The sequence below is a fragment of the Centroberyx gerrardi genome, chromosome 3, assembly GCF_048128805.1.
Source record: "Centroberyx gerrardi isolate f3 chromosome 3, fCenGer3.hap1.cur.20231027, whole genome shotgun sequence".
NCBI classification, from domain to species: domain Eukaryota; kingdom Metazoa; phylum Chordata; class Actinopteri; order Beryciformes; family Berycidae; genus Centroberyx; species Centroberyx gerrardi.
The window spans coordinates 13,268,949-13,283,339 of record NC_135999.1 but is presented as its reverse complement, the minus strand read 5'-3'; the positions used below and the strand labels follow the sequence as shown (position 1 = coordinate 13,283,339).

Genomic DNA, 14,391 nt, shown 5'->3' with positions numbered 1-14,391 from the left:
ACCCGAACCATCGCAGCTATTTAACCCAAATGACATGCACGGGAGGTAGCGTCTCTCAAGGTAAGCAATTCCCCCGTTTCGCTTGACTGTCTTTTCATTCGTGTCAGATGTTGAATGCATCCGCAAGGTCAAATCAAATCACCAAATACCGGTGGTCTCTGAAACTGTGAGAGAGGGATAGGAAGGCGAATGTAGGCTATGGTGTAACATAGATCTTAATTGACATGGATAGGACGTCTGGATCACTTTACTGTGTGTGATCTTTTGCCATTTTTCATGAATTCATATTCTGCATGCACTCCGTCCACTGCTCATGTTATTTCTAAACTGATGCGCGCAAGAAGCCCTATAATTAGGGCGTCTAATTGTTGACTAGCTAATTATCCTTTCCATAAATGTTTGCACTTTCACAACAGACACCCTGATAAATCGTATAAGAGGGTAGACACAATTGGGCTACATCTGTGCCTGAGCTAAAATGGGCCTATTTCAGTTTTATTCAAGTCACACTTGCGTTGTTATGCTTTCAAATCAATGCATTTTCCATAAAAGGAAGGCTAAAGTCCCTAAAGAGACTGATTATTATGGTGAGAAGAATGAGGATCCCCATCTCTTTTCTGATTTGAATAATCCAGAAAGAAATATTACAGAGACGACTTGGCCAATGCTGAACCTGTTCTATTTATTGCTGTCACTCCCCAAAGAGGAGCAATCTGGAGAGTTGTGGTGATGCTTTTTGTTGTGAGCAAGGGGAATAACTCAAAAGATAAGCTTGAGTTTAACATTGCTTCATGGAGATAGATGAACTGCACATTATGTGGAATGGAGTTGAGTTGCTCATCAGTAGTGACAATGAAATGGAAATGGTAATTGGTGCTTTCTGTAGAACACTAAATTACCAATTGGTGTGTGTCTGCTCCCTCTGTAGCCTAAGTATAGTTTGCTATGGATGATTAAAGTCTTGGTCATGGGGCCATTCATTTGTCTCACTCTAAAGGATCAGATATTACAGATGTCTCCTACAAGCGCTGTTACTGACAAATCACTGGGAGAATAGATGTTTTCACACCTTTAGGAAGCAGGTTGGATTTTCACTAAAATGGAGACTTATGAGGCCTAGGATGAAGAGACTGGTGACACTGCATATCACTGCTTAGAATATATTTTTCATTAGGTTGATTATGGGACAAAAGAGAAGCTGAGGATGTGCCTCTCTCACTTATAAAAACCTCATCTGTTTGTTTTTCACTAAAAGTGCCATGGCAATGGAAAAGTAGACCTTTAATGAATAACTGTGATTGTTTTCAGGGGACATTTTCAAATTGTTTGGCATTTTGCAGAATTATATTTAGAAACTGAAATGAAATTGATATTGTTTTGCCTTAAGTAGATACACTGAAATGTTTTAAATGCAAATTCTAGATAAATATTATGCCATTGTATCATTTTTGTATAATTGTGTTATACAAGAATCTGTAAAAGACATTGTTGTTTTATATAATAACAATGTTATGATAAATTGTTTTCCTTGCAATGTATCACAGAACAGAGTAAAGAACATTCAACTAAACTGTTATGAGCTCACACAAAAATCACATTGGTTGGTCCCCTCTGTGAACATCAATAGATTAAATGGTATCAATTTAATTATGTCTGATATCTCCTTATAACACTCATCATTTTAGATATAAGGGGCCATCTTCAGAATAGAATTGTTTAATGAACTGCCAAGCAAACACAGACAAAGGGATTTTTTGACCAGAAGAGACTTGTGGGCCACACGATGAAATTCCACTAAATGTGGGACTTTATCACTTCAGTTTTTATTCAGAAAGATCCTTTGTCTGCAGGCACTTTCAACCCATGTCACACTCTTATTTTTGTAGTTTGCTGAAGAGTCTGTAAACTTTGTTTTGCTGGAGTCTGAGAAACTATTTTAAGGATGCATCACTCTGGCATCTGCTGTAGTGGTTATTCCTAGTTATTCTTTTTTTTCCCCCACGAGTGGCCTGATTAGACCAAACGATTTGAAATATATATATAAACCTTCAACAGAGGTTCATAATAACAAAAATAGTCTGAATCAAAAGATGACAGACAGGTTTGTAGCTTGGAATTATTTTAATTTAGAATTACTCTGAGTTACATCTGATTTGGACATACAGTATTATGGTTACGACTGTATCTTAACTAATTAATTTGATCATTATACTTGGATTCACAGGTCATCTTAATTTTACTGGGAAGCTGTGATGAAATTAGACAAAGTTCTTTTAATTGATTGTTCTTGTCCTTTGTTCTTCATTCTAACAAGGATTGTCTGAATGCATGTTTATCATTTTAGTCTGATTATTTTTGTCAGTGGTTGCCCGTTTCTACAATGTGTGAGCAGTGGCACATTTATAAATGTATATTGCTGAGCTGTTAGATCTAGATGTAGTGAAACACACACTGCTTTTTTTAAACTAAGACTATTTCTATTTTCCTCCTTTAGGGAATTTCACAAAGTGACTGATAGCATATCGTACACCTGTTTCCAACTTTGGATTACGACTGTATTTAAAGACTAAAGCACTGAATTCAGCATGGGAACTAACCCAAAAAGGACAGTGACAGTCCAGATGGTGCCTCAGCTGGCTGTGGTGGACACGCTGGGCAATAAGGAGTCTAATGCCAACTGGGCTAAAGAACCTAACCTAAACCTCTCTCAGGTTTGTCCAAACCCCACCCTTACCTCCACAGACCACAAACAGGATAACCTGTCTCTGACTACTGCTCCTACTAACACCCTCCCACATACCCAAACAGCTTCCAAGGGAGGGGAACCAGTTAGAAGTGTTGTGTCAGACATGCCAGTACCAGCCAATGGAAACCAGGAAAAGTCGGGGCTTGTGATTGGTGGAGACCAACAGAAGCCAGACCTGTCTCTGACAGATCAAGGTGTGAGTGAGGCAGGAGAGGACCAGAGGGATGGCAATGCTAATTTGAGAATGTTGAGCCTGGCTGAGGAGAAGGATATCTGTAAGGCTGGTCTGTCATCTGCTGTTACAAAGGTTGACATGCAGACAAATGACTGCAGAGTAAAAGGGCCAAGTGCAGCAGACAAGGGCTGTGCAGAGCCTATAGTGCAGGGCAGTGGCACATCCTCAGCTAAAGAGTCACCTCTAGGGGACAGTAGTAAATATGTCTCTCCAAATAATCAAAAGCTTAACAACGCCTGTGAATCAAAACACACAGCATCTGAAGTGCCGACGCCCCAACACGGTAACAAAGAGGGTATTTTAGCCGCCATAAACAAGGACACTGATGTACCGTTGAAATATAAAGAGCCTGATCATATAAATAAGCACTCACATAGCTCAGCCACCAGCCCTGCTCAATCACAATGCCCCCAGCAGGTCTTAAAAGCCTGCACCCTTGAGACATTATCACCAGCCCCTTTTCAAACAGAATACAAAATGCAAGAGTCACCCAAAACTAAACAGAGCACGGAAACTGCAGCTGTGTTCAGTGCCACCGCACCTCCACCTAAGAGCCAAGACGCAGAGGCTGGGCTTACAAGTAAGAATTCAAGTTCCATACATCCAGAGAAGGAATTGCAACCAGTAAAGAATACACAGATCTCCTTAGATAAACATCAGCCAGCGTCTTCACAGAAGGAGTCCTCCACATTGCCGCAGGCTATACAAAACATGCCAGCATATGGGCAGGTGGCTGAGGAAGCCAGCCAGACTGCCACAGCTGTCTTTGGGGAGCAGCAGCAGCAGAAAACTCAGTGCAAGCTCTACAGGGAGGCCTCCACCATGACCTCCTCCCTGTCAGCCAGCCCAGCCAAGCAGTCTCAAGATGTGGAGGTTCAGGCAGTAGCTAACACATGCAGTAAGGCGGTGTCCACCAGCCCCAGTCTGCTGCCTTTCGCCATGCCTCGCAGGCCCAGCACCGGTGCTGTCCCCAGGGAGGAGGCCCAGAGCCTGGCTGTGGTCTACCAGGTGGACAGCGGTGTGGGCCTCCACCAGATTGTGCCCTCACAGGTTCACATAGGTTCACTATCCACCTCTGTTGATGCCAGGTCAGAGAGACTCACCCTAGAGGCCGGGCTGTGCCCCAACCAAAATGCTGGCGTGGTTCTCCACACAGAGGCCATGTCCCTGCAGCAAGACGCCAGGCTAGGGGCCAAGCCTAAAGAGCTGGGCTCAGCTCTGTGCAGCATCCAGAGAGGTCCTCCACCTCTGCAGCCAGTTTATCAAATCAACATTGAACCCAGCACGCAGAAGGAGCAAGCGGGGAGCGTGAGCCACCACCAAGACAAGGCAGGTAACTCTCAGAGTAAACCTGGAGATCAGAAGCCTGCAGCCAAAACAGCCTCTACTAAAGCTCCCTCTTCCCAATCAGAATTACCCCCAGAAACAGCGAGCGCTAACAAGTCCAAATCTGCTGACAGTAATAATCCTCCTGCCCCGTCCAAGGCTACTGTTACAACCAAGCCCAACCAGGCCCTGCCAACATCAACAGCAACAAACACCACACGTAAGTCAAACCCATCTATAAACAAGTCTGTCAGTAAAAAAGAGCAGTCCAAAGCTGGAGCTAAAGCATCGACAAAGGAGACGAAATCTGGCAAGCAGAAGCTGGAACCACAGAGAAACAAGGAGGAGGATGACGAGTCCGGGAAGCAGAAAGGGAAGAGCGTCCACGACGTGGTGTGGGATGAGCAAGGGATGACTTGGGAGGTCTACGGGGCGTCTGTGGACCCAGAATCCCTTGGCTTTGCCATTCAGAGTCATTTGCAGTGTAAAATCAAGGAGCAGGAGAGGAAGCTCATTGTCCGGACTTCCATCCGGAAGTCTATCTCTGCTGTCGACTCGCCGCGACATGGCAAGAAGAACAAGAGGAGGCAGCAGAACATTTTCAGGTCAATGCTGCAAAATGTCAGACGGCCCAACTGCTGTGTGCGCCCCCCTCCCTCCTCCGTGCTCGAGTAGTGGAGTACAGAGGTAGCCAGAGTCAGACCCCTCCCTTTTCCTAGAGGTCAAAATGTTTGTCCTCCCCTTGTGATGATTCCAATGCCAAGTGCAACATTAATGGGACAGCTATCTCTGTAAGCATATTGGAATGTTGTAGTATACAGAGTCACTCATTTGTGATGTTTGTGATCCAAGAAAGCAGACAAAAGTAGGAAATAGATACAGAAAATGAACAACTCAAGACTTATTTTCTAGAAATAGAGGATACTATAAAAAGAGAGAAAACTTCTAACAGTATTTAAAATGACAAAGGCAATAATAGTGAAACGCATGTATATTAGTTCCAGTGGCAGTCGTATGACATCCCGCAATGAAGTCCAGACCTACACAGTACATGGCACTGATCATGGGGTATACATATTACTTACTGTCAGTATATTACCTTTTACAAGATATTTGTGCAATTATATATCAAGTCAACGTCTCATTGCATTTGGTGCATTTGGTATATGTTTATGAGGTGTTTTGGGGCCCTATATTTATAAGATTGCTATATTATTTTATTGCAGATTTATTTTCAATGGGTTATTTTTATTTTTTGTCTTGATCAAGAAACCTTTGCTGCACTGATTTCTTTATGTTGTGCAAAAAGGGACTGTATGCATATAAGCACCCTGTTTAATCTCTGTTCTCTTGGTTTTCTATTAAAACAACAAAAAAACAAGGTTGAGCTTAACACATGTTTTTTTCCTGACTCATTGGCAGTGACTTCAAGCAGTCATACTGTCAGTATGACAGTTCTGATGATCTCTAAAGCTGCTTAAGAATTTTGAACTTTTTTGAAGTTTATTTACAGACGGAAACGTTTGTCACAAGAGCGCTTTACAGAAATGAAAGGACATAAAAAGAGAGAAAAACAAGGCTAATAAAAACGAGACAGAACAAGCACATCACAAACTCCAAGAGAAGTTGTGTGTGTGTGTGTGTGTGTGTGTGTGTGTGTGTGTGTGTGTGTGTGTGTGTGTGTGTGTGTGTGTGTGCCTGTACGTTCCCACATGCACGTTAGTGGATATGGCCAGGCCATACCAGGGCAGTCCACAAGAGATGCAAGAGAGTGACATGCTGCAGCTGAGAGTTAAGGTACAGTAAGGCTGTGCTGAATAAATGGGTCTTGAGTCTGGACTTAAATAGTGAGACAGTGTCTGATTCCCTAACGAGGGCATGGAGCTTGTTCCGAGGGAAGGAGCTCCATAGCAGCAGGCTCTGCCCACAGCTAGTTTCTTAATGTGCAGAGTGACAAGGAGTTCTACATCCTGCCGGTGGAGATTACGGGTCGGACTGTAGGCAGTAAGTAAATCAGTGATAAAGTGGAGGGCCATGTAATGCCTTATAAGTTAGAACTGAAACTTTATAATATGCATGCTTTTACATGGATCCAATGAAGGGAAAGTAAGACTGGGATAATGCATTTGTGTTTTCTGGTTCGCATGACTACTTGGGATACAGAGTTTTGAGTAAGTTGAGTATTTCCAGTGCAGTGCATTGCAGTGTATTTCCAAGTGCAGACTTGGGGCAGTCAGAGAATAATGCATTGCATTACTGTGGATCAGTTTTTCTAGGTCAGCACAGACCAGAGAGGAAATGCCCAATCCTGGGGATATTTCTAAGGAGAAGATGTGCTGTTTTGGATATTGCCTTGATGTGGTGACACAGGAGAAGTCTGAATCAAAGATAACACCAACATGTTTAATGGATCCTTTGGGGTAAGTGCACGGCCATCGAAATTAGGAGAGAAGTCTGAAAAATTAGTTCTTGCAGCTTAGGGCCTAAAAAGTGCATTTCAGGTCTGCATTGAACAGAGGAGGAAAGTCATTTACTATCCATTTTTTAAATTTCAAAATACAGATTTCAAGTTAATTTAGCTGTTATGGTATCACCTGGCTTTATTGCTATGTAAAGATGTGAATCATCTGCATAAGAGTTGAAGAGAAGAGTATGCAGAGTAAAGATAGGACCTAAAACTGAACCCTGAGGGACACCAAAACATAACTTAGAACAAGCTGACATGTTAGCATCTAGGACAACAAATGTGGATCCATTAGGTATAAATGAAACCAGTTAAGAGCAGTGTTGCGGATACCAAAAAAGCAGAACCAAAAAGACATCAGTGCTGTCCAGGAGACAGTACGGATGTCAGTATCAAAGGTTGCACCAAAGGCAGAGCCCTGGTCAATGGCTATAGCAGCTAATTTGTAACTTTGGTTAGTTATCTCAGTGCAGTGCTGAGGTTTGAGGCTGAATTGGAGGATACAGATATGGATATTGTTTGAATTGAGATATTGAGTGAGCTTCTGGGCTACAAACTTTTCTAGTATTCTGTATGGTTTCAGATCTTCAGTTTTGAGGCTGGACCTCTTTAATAGTGACGTGATAACTGACTGATAGTGAACTGATAGTGGACTGAACTGATAGTCCAAAACAATTCCAAAGGAAACAGAACTGTTTACTTCATTAAGTAGTAATGGGTCTAGAACCCAAGTAGATTATCTAGATGCCATAATCAGTTTAGAGATTTCCGGCAGTAGAATGTGTCCAGGTTGAAATGCATTACAATGTAATCAGCTGCAGCGGTAACAACGCCAGAAATCTGAGTTCTGATGTGTTTTGTTTTTCATTAAGTCAATGGACTTCTTGCTCAGTTGCCATTTGCACTCTACTTTTCAAGTGACTTGCTTTAAAATACCTATATGTGGTCTGAGTGACAAAGAGCTGTGTTTTTGCCTTTTGCCTTTTACATTTGAGAGGGGCAACAAAGTCGAGGGTGGGCTGGAGTATAGATCATCTGTTAAGCAATTTACTGATCTATAATCGGGAGCATTGCTTAGACAACAGGGAGAGCAGAGAGCAATTCTAAATAGATTTAGTGCGAGTACCATTCTACCATTCAGCATCTTGTGTAGCGACTTTTTTCATACAGTATATCTCATCTACTAGAAATGTCATACAGAATTCTACACTGAACTCACATTGTGTGTTTTCCTCAGTACGCACTATGTGACTGGGAAGGAGATGAAGAAGAGAGTTGCATGTCAGAAGGCATTCACACAGAAAGTGACAAAGAAGAAATAAAAATGCTTTTGTTTTGGTGAGCTTCATTGACTGCTCAAATGGATTTGTTGATGTATTTTCTGCAGTCAACCTTGTTACAATGTTGAAACTAAAAATCCCAAATTGAGTGTGTACCTGAAATTATTTGTGGCATTTATTTATTTTACCACCTATTAAAATATCCATGTTATCAAAGCTTATTGAACAAAGACTAAATTTCAAATCAAGATTGGTTCTGAGAAGGGTGAATATTGCAATTAATAGCCTTGGGGTAATAGACAGATCCTCAGAAAAATTATCCATGTTTAAAAAGGAAAATAATGTATTTGCTGTATTTGCAATCTTTTAAATTTGTTTTCTGTGGCTGTTTTTCTGATTTCATGCTTTTGATTGGATTTAGGCATAGAGGAAAGAAGAGTGTGCTCTGTTTATAACAGGTTTGGCAGTTGACACAACAAATCAGGGAAATGCATTTTGAAGCTTTTCAGATAGAGGAAGCATATTTTTTATTTTATTTTTTTTCAAAACTGAGTGCAAAGCAAACCTTCAAATGCATGGGAGTGCAATAGAATCAGACCAGGCCCGCTGTAAGATGAGTCTGCTCATCTAATTTAATTAAAGCTTCCAGTTAATTGCAAGGGTATCCTAAAGGCTTTAAGAGATATATTTTCTTGAGTTACGACCAGTTCTGCCGGATAACATTCCTATCCTGTTATTTTCAGCCATCATCATTTAGTTTAATAAAATGATGAAATCATTCAAACTTCCAAAAGGCTTTGCATGAACTAACATGCTTCATACACAGAGGAATATCTTGAGCAAACCTTTGTTTGATGGTGAACATTTTAATGCTCCTTTCAGTGTGAATTTTCTGTCCCATCCAGTGTAACACTGATTTCAAGAGACTGCTGTTATTGTCTTAACAAGCATGTCACCTCCTGTTAATGTCAGGATGTGATAGCAGGAAGAAAGTCTCCTCTCACCCATAGTCTCTGTGCCGTGAAATGTCACAACCTGTCCAGAAACAACCCAGAACCAAGCCCTTAATCCCTAAACCTTTTTTGATCCACTGGGATAATTGGACACAGCTATTATAGTTAAAGTCAGAGGCTTATCCCATCCTACCTATCCAGATCTGTACAAGCATAGGAGCCTCAGATTGTTTCTGGTGATACTGTTCCTTGTCAAGTGCCCCCGCCCCCCCTGTTTACATCCATACCCTGCCATTTAAGAGAGATAATAGAGACACTCACCCAGGAACTAGACAATCATCACAGCCACTGATTGAAGGGGTGCCAAACTGACGTGTATCACTGACCTATCCTGTAGAGTCAAGTACTGAATTTGGCCTCCTTTTTTTCCCCTTTATACGCCGCCTCTGTCCATTGCTGTGGGCCCAGTCACCAGCCTTAATTCGGACTCTTTCATTCTAGCTTTAATTAGCTAGTGTTTCAATTTTTAATATCCCCTCACCCCCTGTGTCGTGGTGACTGGTTCCCATTTGGAAGTGCAGATTAGATTTGGCCACAGGCGGTGGTTAGCACAGGGGGAGATTTATTCCAATGACAAGGCACATGAAGATGGCTCTCAAAGGCACAGGGGCAAATACCACCCACTGCCATAGTTACCAGAGGACTGTATTCAATTTGCTTTCAATATTCGTCTCACTAGCTGTGCTCCATGCCCTCTGTGGGAATTTTAATGAACACATGCCAGTGGCGCATACCTGTACTCTGTATTATTCTATGGAGCAGGCATTACAGGACTCACATGGCATTTTTTGCACTATAGATACACAGGTCACATCCGGGGTTTCAGTAAAAAATCCACAAGTACAATAAGGTACATTCTCATTCCCCAGTCATAGATGCCCAGCAAAAATAATGGATTCTTAGATTATTGATGGTTTGAATATAAACTTCTGTAGCCCCACCTCGCCATGTGTACTTTATTTTGTTAAAATATGATAACATTAATGACACCATAATTACTAATTGCATAATAAATATGTCAAAGCCTAATGTTATAGTGTAATGTTATGTCTCTTCATGGGTTGCCATTCATGTTTCATTGTCATAGAGAGCGCAACCAGCCTATAACATTGTGCTGTTAAAAACACTGACTATAGTAAGCTTATGTTTGTATGACAGTGACAGTACAGCACTAATACCCAGTTTGAGAGTAAGATAATGCTCTATCAAGTGTCACAGCTAACAAGGAAACACCCCGGCTGTTTCAGATGCTAATACTAGGACTGATTGTCTATGAGAGGAAGCCCCCCCCCCCCCCCCCCGCTCCCGCCCCCGCCGCCGCAGCCCAAGGGTCTCCCCTGACACGAGCAGAGATGTTTAAACTAATGGTGCAGGTACTGTGGGCTAGCAGCTGGGCTTTAGGGGAAATGTGCTGCAATGCGCAGAGGATTCACACCGCACAGAAATAACTCTGGCCTGTACTGAAGAATGGCTGGTGTTAATGTTAATGACTGGAAAACGCTTCCTGAGAAAAATCAACATTGATGGTGAGCGACATCACGCATTGTGAAAAGGACATGTCACGTTCTCATTCTCCTAGATGCTTGTGCAAGATCGAGGCGTCATCTTGCGTGTTATCTTGGAAATGAATGAATGAAATGATCTGAAATTAAATGTAAATCAAAAGTAAAAACCTATGCATGAGGTTCGGAATTTGACTTGCAGATCACTATCGATTTAGAGAGGGTCATAAATTGTGGAGCGCCTAAATTTGATTCGTCTGAGAGGCCGTATTCATCAACAGTTGGGTAATTTATCATCATCTAACATTTTAATGTTTCAGGGTACTTTGCAATATCAAATTATGCGTAAGTGGGAAAGATTAGACACTATCTTGGCCTGACTTAGTCCATTTTTTCCATGTCACTGATGGTGTGTGGTCTTTTAACATTCCCTCATACCCTGAATTATGCTTTCCCTCAATAAGAAAACGTAGTTATTGGCTGTAAACCCTTCCTATGTGTAACTCAATAACGGCATCCTTGGATGCTCGGGGGAATTGGACAACATTTTTAAGCTATAATCAAAGTCCTACAGATAAGTTGCTCTCCTGGTGTATGGATTTAAGACCTGCTCACAGTGACCCAGTTAGTTTCACAAACACGCCACCAGCTCCTACAATCGGCTCATATAGAATCCGTTATAGGAGCCATGCAGGCACAGCTTGGACAGAAGCCATTACAATTATCCAAACCGTCATTAGAATAACTACTATTCCCCCCACAGATCATTCGAGGCACATTAGATACACTTTTATCATGGGGATAAGTGTTAATTACTATTTACAGATCATATTTTGAGATTTGGAGTGGGGTAATTAGGGATCCCTTGTAATGGCTGGTGATCATAGTGCTGCCATTTAATTCTACACAGCCCGGCTCCAAAACCACACTGTTGATTTCACTGCTGGCTGATGGAATGAATGTCTCAGGCATTCTCTTTCATTTCGCCTGTCTTTGAATATCTCCGTTTTTAATCTGTGCTGTTTTTATTTTTTCTGCCTGTAACAGCTCTTTTCTTTTCTTCTTCTGTGTTCTTCATCACCATCCCTCTCTCTTGCTTTGCCTTCCCCTTCAACTTTCTCTCTCCCCATGTTCCTTTCAAGCTCACATTTCTCTCTGTCCCAGACTCTCCTCTCTCCCCCTTCTCTCTTTGACGATGATATCATAACGAAGCACCCTAAGCCAGTAACGGCGAGGTGATTAAAGCCTGGCTTCAACTCTGCAGAATTTCCATTTTAAAACAGCCTGCTACTGCTCCTCTCTATTTTCCAGCCCTCTTATTTATCCCCATATTGTATTAGCTAGATAGCTGGAAGTAAGGCTCGTCCTCCTGATGGCCGCTCCATTCCCAGTGGAATATGTGGCCTACATTTGTTTGTGGTGCAGTGTTGGGCTGTGTGTGTGTGTGTGTGTGTGTGTGTGTGTGTGTGTGTGTGTGTGGTGTGTGCGTGTGTGTCCCTTTATCTATCATTTCCAATTTTCTATAATGTCCCCTTTCCTCTTCTGTAACATTCACCATTTTGTATCAACATGCTGTCTTTCTGTCTTTCTGTCTGTGTATGCCTCTCATTCTCTCTCTCTCTCTCTCTCTCTCTCTCTCTCTCAGACATACACAACACACACACACACGTATACATGCGTGCACCAGGTATGTTAGAGCTTATCATTGATTGCCTTACCATCCCACTCACAAGCCCATGCCCCTGTAACCTTTGTTACAGAGTCAAACATGCACAAAGATCCGCGTTTCAGAACACACGAAAACACGCAGACGTACACACACACACGCATGCGCACGTACACACAAAGGTCACCTTCCCGGCTTCATTAGAGTCTGCTTTATTATGGCTGACAGATGTGCCCATAAATCATAGGTCCCCTGGTGGAGAGAGAAGATCCAAAACAAACCTCACACTGATAAAGGTGATATACACAGAGAGAGAGAGAGAGACACACACACACACACTCATACAAACACGCATTTAGTTATGCAGGTTTAAGTAACGCACTGGTAAAGCATATGTTCTTTAGATTAGACTATTGTCAAAGTATTTAATCTCATAACAAGTTACGTTACTGTTGCTTGACAGATACCACAAATAATTGTGATTTTGTTCCCATTGTTGCTTAGTTGTCGGTGTATTATGTGGAGAAGAATCTGTTTGCAAAGCTGTACTCTTACTGCATCATAATGTAGTACTTAAAACGGCAGCAGTGACAGACCACAAATCACAACCTGATCTTCAGCAGTATTTATCGATAACGTCTTATACAATTGGTTTCTGCCATTGCTTTATAGCAATATGGGGGCACGGTGGCGCAGTGGTAGCGCTGTCGCCTCACAGCAAGAAGGTCCTGGGTTTCCTGGGATTCCAGCCTGGGTCGCTGTTGGCACTGGGGGTATGTTCCTCCCATGCCTTCGGTGCCTAGTGCCCAGGTGGGTTATCTCGTAAAAAGGGTCCTTTCTGTGTGGAGTTTGCATGTTCTCCCCGTGCTCACCTGGGGTTTCCTCCATATAACACCGATAAGAACCCCCCACTAAAAACATGCAAGAAGATCGTCGCCTGACCAGCGATGGTCGAAAAAAGAAGTTGGTCCCCGGGCGCTGCGCTGCAAGCTGCCCACCGCTCCTGGCCTGCCCGTGGAGAAGGATGAGCCAGGATGGGATAAATGCGGAGAACATATCTCACGGCACCATTGGAAGCGTGTGTGTGTGTGTGCACGCCGCCGTGCATGTGTGTGTGCATTGTGAAAAATGGCTGTTTGTGACAACGGGTTTGTCCGTTTCCTTCTTGCCTAAGGAATAATTCTGTCGTCCTCAATGTCCCTATGGAGAGATAAGTAGCTTCTGTTACATCATCGCCCTTTTTCTCAGAGAGAAAATGGAAGGAAAGTAAGTCCTTATCTTCAGAGAGAAATGAAGTATTAAAGGGAAAGGCAACCACGGACAGATTTCTGTATCAGCTGCTAATGTATCTGAACTGAATCCAGGAGTTGGTCCTTATAAAACCCCATCGAGCTTCATCATATGGAGATTCAGCCCGAGACGAACATCCTCCTTGTGAAACTCATTACCCCTGACCTCAGAGCCTTTGTTGCCACGCCGCCCATATCACTCTGCATTGTATGCAATATCGCATAGGAAGTTAATCCCCATCTTATGGGGCTACATTAGTACTGTATGAAATGAGAGAGGTAATTAGGGATGATGACGAATCACAGCAAGTGGCACTGCTTACCAAACCTTTCTTTCAAAAAACATTGTATATTGTAACTTCAACACCTCAAAAGGAATTAAAGGATCAATGTGTAATATTTCTGCTTTACTGAAGCATAATATGACTAGTAAGTTCAGCAGGGGTTGCTGAATGGTAGCAAGTGAAACAACGGCTCACAACGCATGCGCTGTGGAGATTTCTGCATTCAAAAACACAGGAGCAGGCCTCGGCTGTGTTTTTGTTGTTGTTTGAAGGCCCTCCTACCACAGTGTTGTACCCTCCCAAATATAACCTGAGACTTTATTACTAACCGATAGGGTGTTCTGGTAAATTCAAACAGTCGAACAGTTCGACTTTTAAAGGAATAGTTCACCCAAAAATGAAAATTCTGTCATCATCTACTCACCCTCATGCCAAATGAAACACAGGTGAAATTTGTTAGTCCATATAACACACAGGGAGGTTGCCAGCACAACTTCGTAGCAGCCCTCTCCAAAACAGCTGAAGTCAATGGGGACCTGTTCTTTAGAGTTCCAAAACAAAAGCAGCCAAACAATCACACTGTGAA

The 14,391-nt window shown here is 42.4% G+C and overlaps 1 protein-coding gene across 1 annotated transcript; it reads left to right on the top strand.

Annotated features, from left to right (window-relative positions):
• Window positions 1–2,585: 2,585 nt before the first annotated feature.
• gprin3b (GPRIN family member 3b) lies at window positions 2,586–4,982 on the top strand. The gene is made up of 2 exons (XM_071911876.2): window positions 2,586–3,174; window positions 3,451–4,982. The coding sequence occupies exons 1-2, from the start codon at window positions 2,586–2,588 to the stop codon at window positions 4,980–4,982; spliced, it is 2,121 nt and encodes a 706-aa protein (XP_071767977.2).
• Window positions 4,983–14,391: the final 9,409 nt, after the last annotated feature.

What these genes read in the sequence shown, in the direction of transcription:
- gprin3b (XM_071911876.2), top strand. Translation starts at nt 2,586, where the DNA reads ATGGGAACTAACCCAAAAAGGACAGTGACAGTCCAGATGGTGCCTCAG. An exon ending in AGAGTCACCTCTAGGGGACA is followed by an intron (nt 3,175 to 3,450) that starts GTAGTAAATATG and finishes CTTTTCAAACAG; the next exon opens with AATACAAAATGCAAGAGTCA.